The following is a 22,934-nucleotide window of genomic DNA, read 5'->3' as shown; positions in this document are numbered from 1 at the left end:
ACCTTAGAGGAGCGTCGTTTTACTATAAAGCTATCGCAGGGATCGAGTTTTAGAAGTGTTCCGGGGATTCTAAATGCACGGGCGTCCCATAAGCTAATTTTTTATCTAACCACTTATCCAAACTTCCACAGTATTTACGTCCATTATCTCGCAACCTTCCTTGTTTCGATAATAATCTCGCAATTTTATTTTGTACGTGTTTTTCAGAAAATTGGTAACTTTTAATACGGAGAGGCAGTCTTTACAGAACTGAGTGTCTAAACTGTTAGATTAGGAACTACATCTCCCAATTCAAGCTAGTATTGGCCTCACCCCAAGTAGTGATGAATTTCTTTTGATAATTAAAGGATTTACTTTAAGGTAATTTAGCTCTGAGTATCTGATTTAGTGCCATATGCCATATGCATATGATCATTTACACTAGGTATGTTCGAAAAGTAACGAGAATTTTGGTTTTTCGTTAGCAATTTTGTTTATTCATCGACATCAGTGTTATTCCCTGATATTATACAATCTTACCATCACTTTTTCTAATCCTCGAAACATTTCTGGAACTCGGTCATTGGGATAGCTGTTAGCTCTCTCAACGGTGCGTTTTTAATCTCATATATGATTGTAAAAAGACTCTTGAGGTACGGACTCTGTAAGTAGGCTGTTTATGTTTTCTTTATGTAAGTAGGCTGTTTATGTTTTCTTATTGGCAACGTTACGTAGCGCTCTGTATGAAAATCACTGGCTGTACTGTGTGCAGTCTGTGGCTAGTTTGCATTGTTGTCTGCCATTGTAGTGTTGGGCAGCGGCAGCTGGATGTGAACAGCGCGTAGCGTTGCGCAGTTGGAGGTGAGCCGCCAGCAGTGGTGGATGTGGGGAGAGAGATGGCGGAGTTTTGAAATTTGTCATGAACTGCTATATATATTATGACTATTAAGGTAAATACATTGTTTGTTCTCTATTAATATCTTTCATTTGCTAACTATCCCTATCAGTAGTTAGTGCCTTCCGTAGTTTGAATCTTTTATTTAGCTGGCAGTAGTGGCGCTCGCTGTATTGCAGTAGTTCGAGTAATGAAGATTTTTGTGAGGTAAGTGATTTCTTAAAGGTATAGTTTAATGTTACTCAGGGCCATTCTTTTGCAGGGATCTTTGGTAGTCAGATTGCGTTGCGCAAAAAAAAAAAAATATTGTGTGTCAGTTTAAGCACAGTCTTGTATAATTTTCAGTTTAAGCACAGTCGTGTATAAATTGTTCTAAGGGGACGTTTCAACTCGTATTCGGAAGGATGATGGTTCGTCCCCTGCCCGACCACCTAGATTTAGGCTTCCCGTGATTCTCTGACATCGGTCTAGGCAAATGACGTTTTCGTAATCCGAGCTTCTGCTCCGTCTCTAATGACCTCGATGTCGACGGAACGTTAAACTCTAATCTTCCTTCCTTCCTTTCTGAGAAATACGTGTTCGCTGGTGTTTTCATTGAAATTAACCAATTTTAGAACAAATTTTGCTTTACATTTTTCATACCCAAAACACCCATCGTAAACGTTTCATGGCGTGAGCCACTGAAGATGCCAACAACATCAGTGACTTCTATGATTGTGATATGAGGAGCGTTCACAATCGTTTCTTACAGTTTTCCACAATTTCGTCTGTTGATGATGTTCTGGGTCGTCCAGGATGGTTGTCATCTTCAATGTCTACACGGCCTTCTTTGAAACGTTTTCTACCTTGAATGAGATTCTCATTCTGCAGCGGAGTGTGCGCTGATATGAAACTTCGTGGCAGATTAAAACTGTGTGCCCGACCGAGACTCGTTTCATATCAGCGCACACTCCGCTGCAGAGTGAAAATCTCATTCTGGAAACATCCCCCAGGCTGTGGCTAAGTCATGTCTCCGCAATATCCTTTCTTTCAGGAGTGCTAGTTCTGCAAGGTTCGCAGGAGAGCTTCTGTAAAGTTTGGAAGGTAGGAGTCGAGGTACTGGCAGAAGTAAAGCTGTGGGTGCCGGGCCTGAGTCGTGCTTCGGTAGCTCAGTTGGTAGAGCACTTGCCCGCGAAAGGCAAAGGTCCCGAGTTCGAGTCGCGGTCGGGCACACAGTTTTAATCTGCCAGGAAGTTTCGTTTTCTACCTTGTTCATAGCAGGCTGATCAAAAGAAGTATTTAACGTTTCTAAATATTCCGGTCTTAAAGAAAAATATTAGATAAATGTCCTAAGTTTTTTATAGAAAATAAATAATCGCCGATACTACAAAAATAACCGTAAGCTTGTATGTATGTATGTATGTCTTAAACTGGGGACCCAGAAACGATGGAGAGGCTTCATCCCTCCGTAACCCTAAGCGGTTCACAACCCCACAACCGGCCACAGCAGTCCACCCACCCCACCGCCGCCCCACACCGAACGCAGCGTTATTGTGCGGTTCGGCCCCCAGTGGATCCCCCGGGATCATACCAGACGAGTGAAACCCCAGATGTGAGACGGGTAGAATAATTATGGTGAGGTAGATCGAAAACCGCCGTAAAAACCGTCCACAGGCTGGCCGGCACACCTGACCTCGACCCCAATCCGCCGGGTTGATTCGTGCGAATCCCGCTCTCGAAGCAGCGCGTTGGACCACGCGGCTAGCCGGGCGGTCTACCTGTTAGCTTGCTTATAGTTGAGTATAAATTTGATATCTGATATGGCCAACGTTGTACAGATACTTTTCATGCGTGTGTATCAACATAAAAACAAAAATTACAAATTTTCCGTTACTTGTTACGATTTCCATACCTCAGTCGTTAAAGCGGAATCCTCATAGGATCACTTTGTTGTCTGGCCGTACATCTGTTTGTCTGTCTGTCTGTCCGACTTTTAAGATGTCTTTTTCTCAGAAATGGGTAGAGGTATCACGTTGAAATTTATGTCACATACTAAGGTCTATGGTCCCTAGGTTATGTAAATGATTTAAGGTTCTAAGTCGATGGAATCAGTAGATATTGCCGTCTGTGAAGATCACTTTTTCTCAGGAATAGCTTCGGGTACCAAGTGAAATTTGTGTTACATACGAATGTCTACAGTCCCTTGGCAGTGTAATTAACGTAAGCATTCAAGTCAATACAATCGAAAGATTAATCGCCAGGTCACTCATCAAAAGCTGTAGATGAACTACCTATATACATAATTAAGTTTGTACTTTGGCGTTTCTTTTTTTTTTTTTTTTTTTTTTTTTTTTTTTTTTTTTTTTTTTTTTTTTTTTTTTTTGGGAGTGTCAGGTCAGAAACCGGTAAAACTCGTGCCTAGGAACCGAGAGATCGCCGGTTAGAAAGTCGGCTGGACCGTGGATTTTTTCTTCTTCGTTGTAACCTAGACTTCATCTCTCAACGCCAACGGCCTTGCCGCAGTGCTAACACCGGTTCCCTCAGATCACCGAAGTTAAACGCTGTCGGGTAGGATGGGTGACCATCCGGTCTGCCGAGTGCTGTTGGCAAGCGAGGCGCACTCAGTCCTTGTAATGCATACCGAGGAGCTGCTTGATTGAGAAGCAGCGGCTCCGGTCTCGGAAACAGACGTACGTTCGGGAGGGCGGTGTGCATCTGGTGACGCCTGTGGTCTGAGGATGACACGGCGGCCGGTCGGTACTGTTGCGCCTTCATAGCCTGTTTGAGTGGAGTTAAGTTTTTTTTTTTCACCTCTCAACAATGTGAAGAGTCGCCAGAAACAACAAGTGGTTCGGATTTCACATTAAACCGTTGGTCTCCTTTCCCGTTGGATAACAGGGGTAGGTTTGGGAGATGCAAGAGGCCTTCAATAGAAAGACTTGCACCACATAATTAAGTTTGTACGGATCCCCAGAGACCAGGTCTTGCACTTATCCAGACCGAGCGAGGTAGCGCAGTGGTTAGACACTGGACTCGCATTCGGGAGGACGATGGTTCAATCCCGCGTCCAACCTTCCTGATTTAGGTTTCCCGTGATTTCCCTAAATCGCTTTAGGCAAATGCTGGGATGGTTCCTTTGAAAGGGCACGGACGACTTCCTTCCCCGCCCTTCCCTGATCCGATAAGACCGATGACCTCGCTGTCTGGTCTCCTTCCCCAAACAACCCAACCCACACGTGCAGTTCTTAAACAGATTTGATATCCGTCAGATCTACATGCAAACAACTTTCATATATGCGGCGATTGTCGTAAACAGCAACTCGCATTACCTGTAAGACGGTCGGCAGTAACGACGGCGACTCAGTCTAACAGTGGTGCGTCCCCACATAAAGGCATAGGTTCCCGGACGTAGGGACCGGGCGGCCAGCGCCGGCAACCATTCTCGGCTGCAGCTGCCGACTTTCGCGGCCTGCGATGGTATCGCGCCCTGCTGACCCGTGGAGAATCGAAAGCGCCCGCTCGCCGACATCTCGGGCCACTAGGTCCTTCCTACGACCGCTGTGTGGGCGGCTAACGCACGGCGCACACCGTGAACCTAAATTGTCCTGTCAAGAGCCTCGCCGTCGAACCTTACAAATTCTCGCCGCTCCCTACGGTGGCTGTCAATTCGCTGCCAGACAAGCACGAGGGATGTTAGTGTGCTATTGTTATTAGGGAGATCGTCAGCAATAGTTTTCCCTCGCCAACGCACAGTGGAATACCGCCCTCGCATAGACGAAGTTGATGAGCCTCGTGTCAACTGATCAGAATATATGAGCGAGACATATGACTTAATACCGTGGGGAATACAGTAGATAGTTAGTACCCACTTACGGAAGGAACGCGCACCAACTAAAACGGTCAGCCGGTCCCAGTGGCAGGTTGCCTGTCTGACGGCTTCCAGGGAGACAAAATTTCAATTTTCAAAATCTCCTGTGACTATTCGCCGAATTTAAAATTTTAAAATGCCGTCACAATTTACTCGTTAAGATTCATATCTTAAGTTAAAGGTAACACAATAAGTCAGTATTAAAGGTAGAAACTGTGTATGTCTTGTGGCATTGTAACCAGCAACGCGCATGTCATCCAGAATACATTCTTCCATTATTAGAGAATGATAGGACTTAAATAACCGACTTCCAACAAATTGTTCAAAACTTATAATCAAAAATAAGTACATAAAATCGCTTACTACAGCCTTTACGTGCAGTAACTCTTCAGCATCAGGCGTGATGTTTCAGTTTATTATTTGGTTACTTCTAGCATTATTTGCAAGACACTTTGCACAAAGTATCTTCATGTACCACAAAATGTTCCTGTAGATTTATATCTAGCTCAAGACATGTGGGGTCATAAACATCGATACGCGTCATAACTAGCTTTTCTTAAAACGGAGCTGTTTTGTAAAAGATTGTTCACTTCTTTAAACAATCGGGGTTTGGGGGGCGCAGGGGCATTGTTACTAGTCTGCGTGTATTACCACACAATTAATTGCGTTGTTACAGTGAATAATGATTCGTAGCCATCCTGTATGGCAGTTGTGGTGTTCTTTCCGAAAAGACCGCTTCAGTGTGCAAACAGTCTATACTGTCTACAAGTTATTTTCCTTGTCATATCGGAGCAGATTGTGTTGTCTTTCTCCATTTCCGTAACATCTGACACAGAACTGGGGTCTCTTCTTATGAAAAATCGTCGAACAGTGTTTGCTGCTGCTTTAGAAAGTCCTTGCGTAAGGTAACGGGAGTACATGTTCCAGTATCCTAAAGAGCTGCGTTGTCGCGATAATTTGAAACAGATTAGGGCGTAAGAGAGCCGTGGTTACTCTGCCGCATAAAGTTACTGTGGCGCAGAGAGATGAGGAATAAAAACACCTCATCTGTCAGATATATCTCGTTCCTGCTTGCCATTGAAATACGCACGCGTTTTGTTGGTTCTAGAGATGAGATGTTCTCATCAGGTTTTAATTACGCGCACTTGTTCGCTTTGTTGGCGTGACAAATGCCGTTGAGAGCTGTAACACCTGAATCTAGTATCTGGCCTTTAATCTTAATGAGGATCGTGTCATTGCTAACCCCGTACCAGAAGATGACAATTAGCACGCCTGCACGAAGTGGTTTGCGTGAGGAGCAGTTAGCAACTCCTGCACATCAAGTATTGCCAACCATCGGAGTCGTTTAGGTATATCCAGATCATGAGCGATCCTGTTACACTACCCTTGAGTGCAGCCGTCGATGCTTGTGTTTCTGTTAAACGAACACTGTCCAATATAGCGTAATGCTTTCTGCAGAAATGAACTAATCCTTGTTCTTCTCAAAATGAAACGCATTTTAATAATGATAAGTAATTATCAACGCGAAATCAACTTAGAAGTGAAGTAAACAAACGTTTCTGCTACCAAAACTACAGTAGTTTCCGTGTTAAACATCTTAATCTACTGCCAGATCATCAGAGAATCGTACACAGGACACAGTTACGCGTCTAATTTTCGTATGTGAAATGCAACCTAGGAAGGAAAAAATACAACACCCACTGAATATACCTTTCACATGCAAGGTGAATCGAATCTGGGAAATTAAATACCTTTATTTCCACGCGATAAACGAGTTTTGTTCATAAAAGAATGATTATATAGTTAGTGCCAGTAATGACCACACCAACAAACTTGCTAAACTTATTATTTTCCACCGTAGCTATTAACTACTTTATTCCACTACAGATTACAATGACATTATTATATACAAGTGATCAGCGTACGTCGTAATGTCGTATGACGTTAAATGTACGTCAGTACTTTTATAGCATGTCACAGGTTCTACATTTGCGTATACCGTCCGTCCAAAAAGTTCGAGATCGATTTTATTCCGGCTGTGTAGGCGACGTCAGCGCAGTAGCTATAGTGGCAGCTTGTAGTAACAACAGATATACATTCGACCAGTCAGTTGTGAACAGGCAGTGTCAAGCAGTGGACGTGCGGTCGTACTGTGTCACAAATCGCAGTAGAGGAACATCTCTAAATCAAGTGTTCAAGACATTCTCCAGAATGTGGACGCTTGCCACTACTTGACTAAAATGCAAAACGCGGACCGTTTTTTTCCTGGAAAAAGTCAGCGCGGACGATGAGACTAATTATTAATACGAACCTAAACGAAGCAACAAAGTGCTGAAATTTGTGGTAATGTCTTATGGCCTGTACGGCCTTTAAACGGAAACTTTTTGACCGCCCCTCATCTGAGTGACGAAGAATAAAGTAGAATACCATCTTTCTGTGAAGAGCAAGGAATCGCAGTGGATGTGGAAACCTTGGAGGTCGAAGACCGACGTGTCACAATCGAGATGACAGTCGAATATGTGGATATCAGTCATGTTTCAGTTTCAAACTACTGGCACGACATTTTAAACTTGAGAAGGGTCGCGGCTGGTCACGCTCCTTCAACAAGTCCGCGAAATAGAGGCATCAGCAGAAATATTGCAGCAGTGTCAGGTGACTTGTTTAACCGTCTAGTCACAGTGGACTGCTTCTGGGTGCATCATTATGACTTCGAGATGAAGCAACAAAGCAAGCAGTGGAAACATATGCATTGACCATCGCCGAATAATAGGAACACCCAACTATTATCGGTCAAGGTTATGCTCAGTGAAAATCGTCACAGGAACATGATAAAAAAATCTCCTGATAAGGTTATGGGAGGCTTTCAAGATGAAGCGCCGTGGGATGCAGCACAAAGGCGCGGTTTTGCTCAACGCACAACTCAGTCACATATGTAGCTTCTCTGGGCTGTCAGCTTTTGCATCGTGCCCCGAATTGAGATCACACATGCAGGAGGATCTGCAGCGAATTGACGCATGGTACATGGAATGGCAATTGAATCTCAATGTAGACAAGTGTAATGTGCTGCGAATACATAGAAAGATAGATCCCTTATCATTTAGCTACAATATAGCAGGTCAGCAACTAGAAGCAGTTAATTCCATAAATTATCTGGGAGTACGCATTAGGAGTGATTTAAAATGGAATGATCATATAAAGTTGATCGTCGGTAAAGCAGATGCCAGACTTAGATTCATTGGAAGAATCCTAAGGAAATGCAATCGGAAAACAAAGGAAGTAGGCTACAGTACGCTTGTTCGCCCACTGCTTGAATACTGCTCAGCAGTGTGGGATCCGTACCAGATAGGGTTGATAGAAGAGATAGAAAAGATCCAACGGAGAGCAGCGTGCTTCGTTAAAGGATCATTTAGTAATCGCGAAAGCGTTACGGAGATGATAGATAAACTCCAGTGGAAGACTCTGCAGGAGAGAGGCTCAGTAGCTCGGTATGGGCTTTGGTTGAAGTTTCGAGAACATGTCTTCACCGAAGGGTCAAGCAGTACACTGCTCCCTCCTACATATATCTCGCGAAGAGACAATGAGGATAAAATCGGAGAGATTAGAGCCCACACAGAAGCATACCGACAATCCTTCTTTCCACGAACAGTACGAGACTGGAATAGAAGGGAGAACCGATTGAGGTACTCAAGGTACCCTCCGCCACACACCGTCAGGTGGCTTGCGGAGTATGGATGTAGATGTAGATGTAGATGTAGATGTAGACACCTCGTGACTTCCTCCACTTTCCTCGGATGATGATAACATTACGAGGCAGGCATTTTCAGAGAGATGAGGAGATGTTTTCGAATGGAACGTGTCCTGAATAGCTAAAATGCTGACCTATACAAGCAAAGTTTCTGGGGAGCCACTTGTACGAGGTGTGGCTAGAAAAAAACCGGACTAGTACTGGTGAAACAATAAAACGAATGCAATAAGGCTGAAAGTCGCGTGGCCTGTCAGGTGACTCTCGCTCCGCCTACTGCTCGAGTTTCATCTGCCTCCTGCACTCAGTCTGCCCGTGGCGTCTGTTTTAAGTAGTTGACGTTTTGTCTGTGCGTCGGAAAATGTTGAGTGTACAGAAAGAACAGCGTGTTAACATCAAATTTTGTTTCAAACTAGGAAAATCTGCAAGTGAAACGTTTGTAATGTTACAACAAGTGTACGGCGATGATTGTTTATCGCGAACACAAGTGTTTGAGTGGTTTAAACGATTTAAAGGTGGCCACGAAGACACCAGTGATGACACTCGCACTGGCAGACCATTGTCAGCAAAAACTGATACAAACATTGAAAAAATCGGTAAACTTGTTCGACAAGATCGCCGTTTAACAATCAGAGCAGTGTCTCAGTTAACAGGAGTTGACAAGGAAAGTGTTAGGCAGATTCTTCATGAAAGTTTTAACATTAACAAAGTGTGCGAGTGTCATCACTGATGTCTTCGCGGCCATCTTTAAATCGTTTAAACCACTCAAACACTTGTGTTCGCGATAAACAATCATCGCCGTACACTTGTTGTAACATTACAAACGTTTCACTTGCAGATTTTCCTAGTTTGAAACAAAATTTGATGTTAACACGCTGTTCTTTCTGTACACTCAACATTTTCCGACGCACAGACAAAACGTCAACTACTTAAAACAGACGCCACGGGCAGACTGAGTGCAGGAGGCAGATGAAACTCGAGCAGTAGGCGGAGCGAGAGTCGCTTGACAGGCCACGCGACTTTCAGCCTTATTGCATTCGTTTTATTGTTTCACCAGTACTAGTCCGGTTTTTTTCTAACCACACCTCGTAATTGTGGGAAATGTGGCTCATTTTTAAGGAAATAGTAACTCCATCAGCAAGTTTTATAGTGGCAGCCTAGGTTTTTTCGAGGTTTACGACTAGGGCTGGTGCTGACCTGGTCCGGCGAAGGGCAGCGGCTGCGCCTGGTGCGGGTGGTGGCCGGGGAAGAACTCGTGGTGGAAGCCGGCGGGCCCGCCGTAGCCGAACTCGAACTTGCCGTCGGCGGCGAAGTAGGGGAAGCCGGGCGGCGGGTCGTCGAGGCCGGCGCCCGGGCTCAGGTTCATGGGGAAGCCGCGCATCTTGCGCGAGCTGCCGAAGAACGGCCCGCGGCCCATCGACGTCAGCTGCTTCAGCCGCCGCTCCTTGCTGCGCTTGTTCTGGAACCACACCTGTCGGCAGAGCAGCACTGAGTACCGGCGACACGATAGGCAGCCAACGTGAGTTTGTATGCCGAAATAGCTCCCACCGTCCTGAACCTTGCGAAAAGCTCAGCTTTCGGTACGTCAGCGTACAAACTCACGTTTGGTGCCGAAGATATTGCTTACCGGCAGGCGTTAACACATACAATTTCGACGCCTTGTAGCGTCGTCGGATGATACTTCCGTACATGGGTCTCTATCGTCAGCTTGCTTCTTGAGACGCCCACTAGAATCGCTAGTAATTTGCTGGTAACGTTTTGTTACGCACATGTATAAATTTCGTGCATGGAAAGAAATTATACAAAATTTGCCAAATAAGGAAAGAGACTAAGAAAAAATTATACAGTGTGACCCAGAAATGTGGGGTTGTAGAGTGAAGCTCGAGAAAATGTCATCTAACGACGCCACAGAGCGTCGAAGTTATAGATTCATGGGGATGCCGCGCATCTTGCGCGAGCTGCCGAAGAACGGCCCGCGGCCGAAAGGCGCCACTAGACCCACGTCTTCGGCAGCAAACGTGCTTTGTACACTGGCGAATCATAGGAACCACGTCTCGCAATGTCGTTTACTATTCAGGGATCGAGACTAATTGTCACGATCGCCAGCAGAGAAGATGGAGATAATTGCTGCACAGACAGGCCTTGGCTCCTACGAATGCGATGCTCGTTTGCCTTGATGGATGACGATTTCGGACATGAGTTTCCATCTGCAGTTTATTTCTGTATACCGAAAAAGAGTGCATATTTTAGAGGATTCCAGGACGAAAATAAACTGTGAATGGAAACCCGTGTCCAAAACCATCACCAACGACACAACAGAGCATTGCATTTGGAGGAGACAAGCCCTGCCTGCGCAGCAGCTACCTCAATCTTCTCCAATGTTGATCGTGGCAATCAGTCGCGATCACTTAATAACAAAGAACGTTGCGAGACGTTCGGCCTGGGGTCCGTCAGCATACAAACTCACGGTAGCTGCTAGGGGGGTGGCCTAGTGACAGGCGCTGCCACCTATAGCTTCGACGCTCTCTAGTGTCGTTGGATAATATTTCTGGGCATGTGTTCCTATATTTAATTTGTTTCTCAAGATACCCTCTACAATCCCTCTAAATTTGTTGCAACATTTCTGGGGAACCCTGTATATGAAGCTGTGTCCTCCAGAGATATGGGACACAGCCTACATAGAAGATACATAGAAGAGTGCCGAACTGCCTACGACTCAGGTGTAACATAGTTATGGTCAGACTCCACAGAGACTGCAGAAGACAATGACTGCATCGTGCATCCGTCTGACGCCACACAAACACATATATCCACCAAACGCTAATTTAGTTGACACATAGCTCCATTTTGCTAGTCACAGAGTACCTCAAGACAGTATCTTAACACAGGACACATCTAGAGTCACAGTCAAGAAAAACCTAACCAGACTTTATACAAGTGATGTCTGTCACTAGTTTCTGGATCTCGGACGACACCACTGCTTAAAGACAGATCAATGAAAATAAACACTGATCTACAATGTCTGACACAAAAAGTGGACATCCAGAACATGGTCGGCCATTCGGCATGACGACGGTTCAAACCGGCGTCCGGCCATTCTGATTTACGTTTTCTGTGACTTACCTAAATCGCTTCAGGCAAATGCCGGGACGGTTCCTTTGAAAGGGCGCGGCCGAATTCCTTCCCTATCCTTCCCTCCAAACCGATGAACCAACCAAGACATGGTGGGGTATCAACGTAATTTGCTACACGTACACACCACTGGCCTGTAAGTAAATGATCAAAAGTTGCAACTGTATGTGACAGGTAGAAAGCCCACCAAAGTGGAGAAGTGTTACTCGTGTTTAGTGTTGGTGCCAGGCCTCGTAGGTCCATGACGGGTTTCAACAGTGTCGGCTGCTTAGTGATTACTGTGAAGGCCATATATGCCACGTATTCGTGTGAGATAGCGTTATGAGCACATCATGGAGTTATGATAATAGCCTCATTGTGAGACTCAATTTGATCGGCTGGTTGCATCGTGCATCGTGGGACTTTTGGATGTGACTGTGGCCCGATGTTGGGCTGGATCGGAACATGAAGGCAGGCCTATTCGTCGCTTAAGTTCTCGTCGACGACTTCTGACCACAAGAAGGAAACATTGCAGAATTGTGCACCAAGCACATGCAACCCTTTCGCATCTCCGCCTGCTATGCGATAACATGCCATGGACTCTTGCAACATCTTTGTCATACTGCTGCTAGACCAGGTAATAACCGTCTTATAGCTAATAGTACAAAATAGATGCCTGTGCTTGTCGTGTGCCGTGATGTGGAATGATGGACGGTTGATACATGGTGTTGTATTGTGTTCCGCAATAAATCGCGATTCTGCAGTACCCCGTGTGACCACCATTGGCGAATATGGCGGCGAGGTCCTCCTTCCAGTGTTTCGGAGAGGCACGGCGGTGATACACCGGTGTCATTGTCTGGGGACCAAGTCTTGGCTGGTACTGATTGAGGGAATCATCTTCCGTGCGACTTAGCAAGGTACGATTTTTTAACAGAGCGACGCTCGCCCACACATGGCACGTGTCTGCATGAACTGTCTGCCTGATACTGAGGTAGACTGTGGTCAGCAAGATCCCCAGATTAGCTAGGAGATGTGTAGGATCAGATCGAATGACAACTCCGTCCCAGTGCACATAAAAAGTATATATGGAATCAGTTACAAGATTTGTGGGCCAGCTTGTCTCAGGGGAAAATAAGACAGCTTTACAACGTCCTTCCCATCCGAATCAGTGCATAGATCCAGGTTAGAGAATGTATACATCATACAGATGGATGTCTCCAATTCCCAAGTTCTTTGTCAGTGTTGTGGCTGTTCGACCGAATGGTGCGAGTCTTCCTATTTGACGCCTCTTCGGCGATTTGGGCGTCGATGGTGACGAGATGAAATGAATAACCCCACTGGACCGTATAACAAAGCTGTGCATGCAAAGATGCCAGCTCATAACAGCAACTACTCGGTGGTAGCAGGTTGTCTTCCAACCACATTTATATGTTTGACGCCAAGCGTATTTGGCCAATGGAACATTAGAACACACTAAATACGTGGTAACTCGAGTTCTGTATTCGAAAGGGAACGACGCTCCGACCATCCATACCTTACGTTTCGCGTCAACAGATACATTAATTTTTTGTATATACCTCTATGGTCACACAGAAGGCAAATTTCATCTTTTCCACCCACTCTTTTTATCCACTATCTCCTCCTGTTTATATTTGTTATACATTCTTTCTATTATTCAAATTTTTCCACCTTTTGAGAGACGACTTTAGGTTTTTTCCCTTTTCCATTCCCCAGTGGTATTCACTGTCTTTGTTTTGTAGTCTATTTTCAGTCCTAACTTTCTGGCTAGAAACAAACAATCTCTTCCGCTCGCTGTCACGAGACACACAAAATAATGACTTAGTCCCTGCGAGATGTTTTATTTGTCTGTTCACTTAAGAGCATAGAGGCCCTTCGTGTGAAGGCTCCTTCGCTTTGTGATCTTTTGCTCGCCTTGCAGCGAATTCCCAGTGGTTTGCACACTGCAAGGAGTGACTGCGGGGGACCTGTGCCTCCTTTACTCGCGCCAGCAAAACATGCGGCAACGCGCAAATGGCGCCGCCGAATCGTCGGGACTCACAAAAGAAGCGCGCTGGCTTTTTCGCCGGGTCTCCGTCCTTGAGCCGGGGGGCGGGGGGATGTGGAGGGGGGGGGGGTGCCTGCGAGACGCGCCTTTGAGATGCAAAGGCGGCGGCAGTCGGCTGTTCCCACCGCAAGATTGATCGCGCCAACTTGGCGCTCTCCGCCCACGCCGGTCACGCAGGGCCTTTGAGATTCGGCCCAAGGTGGTGGCGCCGGCCGCGTCCTCAAAGGGCACCCGCCCAGCCGTGGCTGGAGGGCACCAAGTTCCCCTCTCGGTGGCAGTAGCTGGCAAGAAGGGAGAACGGTAAAACTCTCCGGAGAGAAATATGCTCTTACTTAACTGATCTTCACACACATCCCTCTCCGGAAGGGAAGTTCGTATCGAACAAGGAAGGCAACGGATGTATATCGTGCATTTCAAACTGAAACTTCGCTATTTTAATGCAATACTGCGTTTGCCTTGGTCCTCATGAAGTAAATCTCTTTCGAGGATTGCGGAACCTCTATCGGGCATTGCAGAAAAAACAATATCATAAGCGTAAGTTTTGGAGCACTAATATATTTCATTTACTCTCAGCCAGTCCAACACAGTAATGAGGTTGTAATGATATTCTACTAATATTTTTTTCCGTTAAAGAGATGCACAGTACTTTCGATATCCATTACGGTAGGGGGATCTAAAGCTGTAACGAACAAATTTTTCTTCCTCACGTCTGAGGCACGAAAGCACCAGTTGTGTTACAATTGTAGTCTGCTGTAATTACATTATTCTATCTTTATCATAACATTCCATGTTGCAACGAAATATCCTTTGATAAATGTTGACATGTATTTGTTATATGAAGAAGTCTTTTAGAATTCCGCGCTAGGCACGGATCGTGATACAAAGCGAATTGATGTGAAACTCGTTAATTTCGGCTTATGATGTTCTGAGGAGAGAAATACATTCGTAAATATGTTAACTTGTGGTATCTGAAATTGTGGGAAAAAGTAATATATTTTTTTACGCTATACTGTACATGTCGTAACTCTCATGTAGGAGGTAGATGAATGTGCCGTGCCTAATAGAAATATTACATAAAATCAGAACGACTCCTTGGAGCCCAGAGCAAAATGGCAGTGAGATTGAAGCGTAATGATCTACTGAGTAGAAACAAAAAGGAGGGACGAGGACAACGAGACAAGATCCTTGGATTACTGTTTCACTTATTTGTTTGAGCGTGGCAGTGTCGCCGTTGGTTCAAATGGCCCGGAGCACTATGGGACTAGGTCATCAGTCCCCTTGAACTTAGAAATACTTAAACCTAACTAACCTAAGGACATCACACACATCCATGCCCGAGGCAGGATTCGAACCTGCGACCGTAGCGGTCTCGCGGTTCCAAACTGACGCGCCTAGAACCGCTTGGCCACACCGGCCGGCTGTGCCGCCGGGGATCTTTGGGTTAGGACGGATGTCTTCCCATAAGATGGTGGCACATCTTGCTCTGTACAGTGAGGGCAGACCACTTCACGTAACGTCAGTTGCTCCTTATCGATGTCACGACTGTTACTCGGCACCTCTAAAGACCTCATTATCAACGGGATGTCAAACCGCACGAGGAGGAGCACTCAAGCACAGGATCAGGCTGCAACATCAGCCGGTAGGGAAATTATCTCCAGTCTCTACAGCGTGTGTTGCTATTTAGTTGGAGGAAATACGTAAACCATAGTTGTCCACGGTGTGTGACGTGATTATAAAAGCTTTCTTTTCGAGTGCAGGAAATTAAGTTGTTCTTTATGCAGTAGGGATGACATATTCGGCAGTATTTGTAGGTCTTATATTTTATTTGCAATTAATTTCAGTGCCATAATACATCACTTTCTCGCCCCTCTACTACACCAGGTGATGTATAACAACTACCAGCCAGTATCCACAACATCACAGAGAAGGTAGAAGTAATCGATTTCCTCTCTGGTGAATACCCGGTATCCACATGATCACCTGGTATCATAGCCTGAAGATGTTCAAAAATGGTTCAAATGGCTCTGAGCACTATGGGACTTAACATCTGTGGTCATCAGTCCCCTAGAACTTAGCACTACTTAAACCTAACTAACCTAAGGACATCACACACATCCATGCCCGAGGCAGAATTCGAACCTGCGACCGTAGCGGTCACACGGTTCCAGACTGAAGCGCCTAGAACCGCACGGCCACATCGGCCGGCGCCTGAAGATGTACTTGCCACAATGTTAGCTATATTAATATTAATATCTTGTAGTTGCTTTTGTTTTCAATTACTTCATGACCCTGGATGCAGAGAATGTGGCCGACTGTGTAGTTGTTTTCCTACAGCATTACGTATCATAACTTCAGGAAGTGGGTTAGGTGCCTACTCATGTAGGTGAAATGGTGTACGTATATCTCAAGACATTTGTGACAGGAATTTGAGCTTCGCTTCTTTACTACTGTAACTCCAGTTTTTTTAACCTCTGCTCCACATTCCATTTGGAACGATGATGAGATCCCATCTAGACTAGACACGTCTGTGGGCATCTTCCGTGATATATTTCCAGTGCTCACTGTCACATTATGAAACTTCATCCAGCTAATTTAAAGATTATTCCGGAATGGGACTTAAATTCGTAAATACCAATATGATTGTCTCTGTGGCATGAGTAGTAAAAGCACGTAAGGGGTGGTTATGCGCAACCGTAAGGTACAAGGTTCAAATGGTTCAAATGGCTCTGAGCACTATGGGACTCAACTTCTGAGGTCATTAGTCCCCTAGAACTCAGAACTAGTTAAACCTAACTAACCTAAGGACATCACACACATCCATGCCCGAGGCAGGATTCCAACCTGCGACCGTAGCGCCTAGAACCGCACGGCCACTTCTGCCGGCTAAGGTACAAGGTTCGAGACCCGACGGTATAAGAACTGTTAACAGTCGCAGTTTAATTTGTGAAGAGAGGAGGGTTGTGGCGTCCAGTTAATAATCACCAACTTATGTATGTGTCACAATTAGACAATGAAAACAGGCAAGAGGCTAATACCACGTTTTCAACTCTCCATTGGTTTAATTCTACACTCACACAACCACTAACACGAAATTTCACAGCAAAAGCGCTCATTAGAGCCATATGAACCGTACACTTATAGAATGGATGAGGAAGGTTAGGGTTTAACATCCTACTTACGACGATGGTATAAGAGATAGAGTACGAATCACGATTGGAGGAGGAAATCAGTAACTTTTTTTTTTTTCAGAGGAACTATTGCGCCGTTTCCTTAAACGATTTCGAGAATATCCTGAAAACCTAAATCTAAATTTGGATGATCGATCAGGAGTTTGAACAATTGTCCTTCCAATTGCGACTGCGGCTGTCTTAGTCAGCGCTCCATTTAACTCGATACAGCTAGAGATCCGACACTTACATCCATATATTAGGGGAAGGCAACAGCAAACAGCCTTTAGTACGTCCGATGAAGCATTATGTGAAATTTTAAATAAACTAAAAAGGTTACTTAACTATTACAATCGAACAGGCACTGAGATTGTGAGAGCAGTCAATAGCGAAGACATTTGCTCTCAGAAGCACCTTTAATGGAAAAGCGAAAGGACGTCAATGCTTTAGAGATAGAAGGAACCCTGAAGAGTTACATGAACGCCATTACAAATTTTAAGCCATTTATAACACAAATTGCGTGATATTCTTCTGTACTCTACAACAACGCTTGCAGTGATAAAAAAGAGTGACTTCAGACTAAACACGCGTTGTGTAAGTAGGCTGTTTAGGTTTTTATATTGGTAAAGCCACGTAGCGTTCTGTATGAAAATCACTGGCTGTGCTGTGTGCAGTCTGTGGCTGGTTTGCATTGTTGTTGGCCATTGTAGTGTTGGGCAGTTGGCTGTTAACAGCGCGTAGCGTTACGCTGTTGGAGGTGAGCCGCCAGCAGTGGTGGATGTGGGGAGAGAAATGGCGGAATTTCTAATATTGGATATCATGGACTGATATATATATATATTATGACTTTTGAACACTATTAAGGTAAATACATTGTTTGTTCTCTATCAAAATCTTTCATTTGCTAACTATGACTATCAGTAGTTAGTGCCTTCAGTAGTTATAATCTTTTATTTAGCTGGCAGTAGTGGCGTTCGCTGTATTGCAGTAGTTCGAGTAACGAAGATTTTTGTGAGGTAAGTGATTTGTTAAAGGTATAGGTTAATGTTAGTCAGGGCCATTCTTTTGTAGGGATTATTGAAAGTCAGATTGCGTTGCGCTAAAAATAGTGTGTGTCAGTTTAAGCACAGTCATGTATAATTTTTCTAAGGGGACGTTTCAGTTGTAGCTACAAGCCGAGTACAGACACGAATTTCCTCCTCTCCAAACCAACCTACGTCGATGTTAACCTCTCCAGGGCGCTGAACCCTGATGCATCGATTGCATTAAGGGCAACATTAGCACAAACAGGGTCAGTTGTGTGATCACAGTAGCTGCTCCTTGCAATAATACTGAGAATGTAAGCACACTTGCAGACGCGTCGTCGCTGTGGAGGCTATATCTCATATATGGTGGTGCAGGTGCCATTTGCGCCGTTGTTTGGCTTGCTTCCATCAACAACAGCACCACGCGAAACCAGTAATTAGTTCCCGGCCATCGGTATTGGCAACAGGAGTCAGCGTTGCAAGTCACGGCTAATTTAATCGCCATTATGATACAAGGTTCGTGTTGTAGCTGTTGCGCGGTACTGAAGCAGCAGCTTTTCTAAATTTATTCTAGCGCAATCGAGAAATAGTAGACACAATACTCTAAAAACCTACAAAATTAAAATAGCCGAACTAAACAACGTCAGGCTACTTCTGTCTTCATTTGCATCTCAACTTTCATGTGCTACTTAATTGTTGTTACTACATATATTTCAAAATTTAGGGAATGACACAGTGCTCCTGGGAACATTTCGTGTTCCCTGTTCTCGACATATGAGCATACGTCCAGCACTGTCGAACAATTATCACTTAGGTAGTCCAGGTGTCATTGTGTGGAGAGACATAATGTTGCATGTGCATTCAGATCTCCAAGTATTGAAATGTCTCGCTTTTTGCGATGTACAAGGGACCATCATTAATCCGCATGACTGAATTGTAATTTTTGGCCTTGAATAAAAGTGTCGTTCCTGTTCGTCCCATTGCACATTTCTTTCAGCTACCTATTGTGCTATACTGTAACAGTTCTTTCTACGTACGGTCCAAATTTCATCGAGCTGTGTGACACATCATACGAAACACACTTTTTTCCTTATGTTTCGTACATCAGTAGAGATTGCCTCCTTACGCTTCTCTGTTACGTATATTTCTCAAAATAAATCATTGGTGTTGTACTATCCATGTACGATTAAAATTTGCTATAGGTGTATTTTATTACGCCATCCATGTTCGTTACTAAAAACTAAAGTCCATTAGAGGCCTGAATTTACACTCTAATTGGAGATAGCTAACTGCAATTATTGTTCACAGTTTGTTCAATAACGACGCTAAATTTTATGGTTAAAAAGAGTTAATTTGGTTGGGTTTGTTTGATATTCGCAGTTTTCGCCAGGTTGTTGCATTTTCGCCATTAGTAATTCGTGTGTTCTTCTGTAAGGAAAATTATACCTGCTTATTCCGGTTCAGTATCTTCATATTTACAACACGAGACACTGCACTGCCCCACCCCCGCCCTCTCCACTTCATAGTTCTCATCTACATCAATATAGCTTCTTGATTTACGTACACTGTTTGTTGCAGTCAATGCTCGCATAAATTCTTTAATGGCTCTACCAGTTTCGATTGACTAGCCATTTTCAACAGACAATAAGAATTTATTGGCCGATGGCTATGTCACAGTAAGCTAGAAGTTGAACATTTCCATGAGACTACGCGTCTCTAAGAGGATAAGACTGAGAAGAGAGAAGGTCCTTTCACTCCTCTCACGTTCTGAAGCAACCATGAGCCAAGAAGTACTGCTGAGTTACACATAATGTCTAGTTGTCTAGTCAGTCGCTATCGCTGTAGGTATCGAACAGTTTATATGACCATTGACGGCAATAAACTATATAACAACGCGCTCGCTAATGCTGTATTCCATCAACATGACAAATACTCGTACGAAGGAGCTTGGCGTATGAGTCGAAGCTGTTGCAAACTTGTGTTCTGTTAGAATATGTTAAGTATCTTCTCTTTGTGCCGGAAGTTGTGTCAATAAGTGTGGCGGTTGTTCATATATATATATCCTGTTTATTTTGTTTACACTCCGCAATATAGAGAGTGTGAAGCAAAACTCTACCGACAAACATTCAGAAGTGGGCTGTGTTGTGCATACGCTAAGAGCTATGGCTACTTGTTCATCTTCGCTACTGTGAGAAATATCTCTTTTTCTGGTCGCTCTTTGTTCTCCATGTTTTCAAAAGGGGTAGTATTACAAAAACAAGAAAAAAGAGTGCTGAAAGCCATGTTTACTGGACATTTTTCTGTTATTTTGATTCATTACAGAGATAATGAGACGATAGTTACTAGAAAAAGTTTAAGCTGACGAAGCAAAAACAGAACCCTTATCTTGAGATATACAGGGTGGTGAGTGTTGTGGATTGGCAAGAGAGCCAACCCACTATGAGAGGAAGCCGAAAGGCACGCGTTTTAGCTCACGCAGGCTGGCGTGAGGTCTGGAACAGGACAAGGAAGTTAGACTTTAGCAATAAAGGACGTAGCTGTTGGAATACTTAACTTTAATCCGTAAATGGTGAACATCGCTCTTGACGGTACATGTTTTACAGCATCAATAGTAACTGGTAATGGCGCCTTGCTAGGTCGTAGCAAATGACGTAGTTGAAGGCTATGCTAACTATCGTCTCGGCAAATGAGAGCGTATTTTGTCTGTGAACCATCGCTAGCAAAGTCGGCTGTGCAACTGGGCGAGTGCTAGGAAGTGTCTCTAGACCTGCCGTGTGGCGGCGCTCGGTCTGCAATCACTGATAGTGGCGACACGCGGATCCGACGTATACTAACGGACCGCGGCCGATTTAAAGGCTACCACCTAGCAAGTGTGGTGTCTGGCGGTGACACCACAGTGAGAAAGAGTCTGAAAAGCTTGTAAGTGTGTTCCAGGGTAGGTTGTGCTGAGAAATGATTTTCAAGGTGTTTTTCGTTTGGATTCCTAAAACCGAAGAAGAGAGCGATGGGACGGTAGTAAGCATCGAACGCGAACCGAATATTGAGCAGTCTCGTGCGCTATCATTTACGCGATGAAAACAACTGACACTAGTTGTATCTGGCGGACAGCTTGAGTTTGCTTGCACAACGACCTGATGGGCTAACGTCAACGCTAATGTTTCTTCGCTGTTATTTCTCAGCTCAATCTATCCTGCAACGAGCTTACTAGTTTTACAGACTGTTTCTGATTATGTAATTTCATTTGTGGGATTAAATGGAAAGTCAGCGTTGGCCGTAATATTGATGGTTTATTGATAGCGAAATCGATTTTCAATCACATAGTGATCATCTTTAGTGCTGTTGTGTATAAATTAAACTCATAGGCACTGGTAAAAAGTTATTATCACTAACCAAAACTGAGAAACGATCACAATGAGTTACTGTTATCGTTTCTCAGTTTTTGTTACTGATAATAACATGATACCAGTGCCTATGAGTTTAATTTGTACAACACAGCACTAAAGATGATCACTATGTGATTTAAAATCGATTTTGCTATCAATAAACCATCAATATTACGGCCAACGCTGACCTTCCTTTTAATTTAACATGTGTGGTCGTTGTGCTCACAGCACTTCATGGAATCGCCAATCAGTACAATTTGTGGGATTGTTCCACACTTAGGAATGTTCCGCCATGTTCTTTGGCACAAGACATGAGTTGTAACAATATTATTCATAACTACCTCTGGGGTTTCAAAAGACGACAGCACGGAAAGTACAGAAAATACACACGTGTCAGTGGATACAGCATCTCTCCATCTTTGTAACTCATAGTACAGTTGGTGAATATACGCACCGTTTGTGATGTAGCTAACATCAATACGTGCGTGCAGTTCACTAAGGTCGCTGACTCGAAATGCTCAGGAAGGAGCGACGGCAGTGTATTTCGGAATCTCATTTACCGGTTTGCTTATCAGCACGCAGCAACTAATGGGATGCGACAGTACGGAACGGATGAATTGTCTAGATGTTCTGACACCCCCGTCCTGTAGTGCAACTATGCCACGGCGCATATAAGGACTCGAAACTTGGAGATGTGTTCTACACACTGATATGTGGCAGTTTTCTGTATGTCTTGTGGTTTCCGTCTTGTGAAACCCTGCAGGTAGTTCTGAATAACTCTGTACGTCCCCATCCTGAAAACATCGAGAGGCAGCTCTCGCATCCTCGCTGTCCCGCCAGCAGTGAGTTCTCCAGAGCGCTCCCTAACCAGATCGCAGGCGGCTGCCGTCACGCCCCGCCGCCCAGCCCGGCTTGCGGCAGCTTTCGACAACGGCGTGAAGACTCGGCGTGCGAGGCCAGCGCCAGAGGGAAACATCTCCAGATGCTATCCGCGCCTGTTTTTCACGCGCTCCGGTAATTACAATTCCGCCGGCAACCTGCTCCCCAAAGCAGTGCTTCTGCGGAGCCGCGCTCCCGTGTTTATCTGATGCGTTTCCGCGCACAGCACGTGTTAGCGCCGCTTCTGGACACGTAACCTCGAACGAGGGTTCCAGATAAGTCTAATGTCTTCATAGGTCCCCAGGAAGCTGCTCTGTAATCTGCAACAATTAAGCAGTAATAAGCAGGACTACTGATGCAGGCACGACTTATCCAAGGACGTTGAGTGACTGCTAATATCAGTAAATGTTGTCGAATAAACGTGTGATATCCGGTAAAAGTGTCTAGCGTACGAAACGTTAGCACGGTACAATTCAGTTTGTCTGCAAGAAGCGGTGGTGCTGACTATCGACTGTCCGTTGACTTGGTACATACCCGACTGCGAATGGCAACTACATACAGTTACCTTCGTTCTGCTCAATAGGAAACTTGTTGCGACGGACCTGCATTCACTGACGGCAGCAATTCCTGGCGGTTTCAAAACCGATTGTGATTGGCTAGGCATGTGTCGTATCGGCCGCCGTACAGCAGCCGTCAACTCGGCGCGGCGTGCTACAACACGCGCGGCACACAGCGAACACCGCTGGCGCCGCACACGATGTCAACAACTGGCGCCAGTGAACGCGTCGTCGCGGGGTTAGCGGCAGCGGACACACCACTAGCGATACGAATTACCCTGGCG

At 44.8% G+C, this 22,934-nt stretch overlaps 1 protein-coding gene across 1 annotated transcript in view; it reads right to left on the bottom strand.

Annotated features, from left to right (window-relative positions):
* The window catches only part of LOC126100992 (LIM/homeobox protein Lhx1-like), a 103,637-nt gene that overhangs the window by 27,709 nt on the left and 52,994 nt on the right, over positions 1-22,934 (bottom strand). The window contains exon 3 of the mRNA XM_049911659.1: positions 9,661-9,934. Coding sequence (XP_049767616.1) covers positions 9,661-9,934 — 274 coding nt within the window. The remainder of the gene's footprint in view (positions 1-9,660; positions 9,935-22,934) is intronic.

The sequence above is a fragment of the Schistocerca cancellata genome, chromosome 9, assembly GCF_023864275.1.
Source record: "Schistocerca cancellata isolate TAMUIC-IGC-003103 chromosome 9, iqSchCanc2.1, whole genome shotgun sequence".
Classification (NCBI taxonomy): domain Eukaryota; kingdom Metazoa; phylum Arthropoda; class Insecta; order Orthoptera; family Acrididae; genus Schistocerca; species Schistocerca cancellata.
The sequence above is the reverse complement of the archived record's forward strand: the minus strand, read 5'-3'. Positions and strand labels throughout refer to the sequence as shown.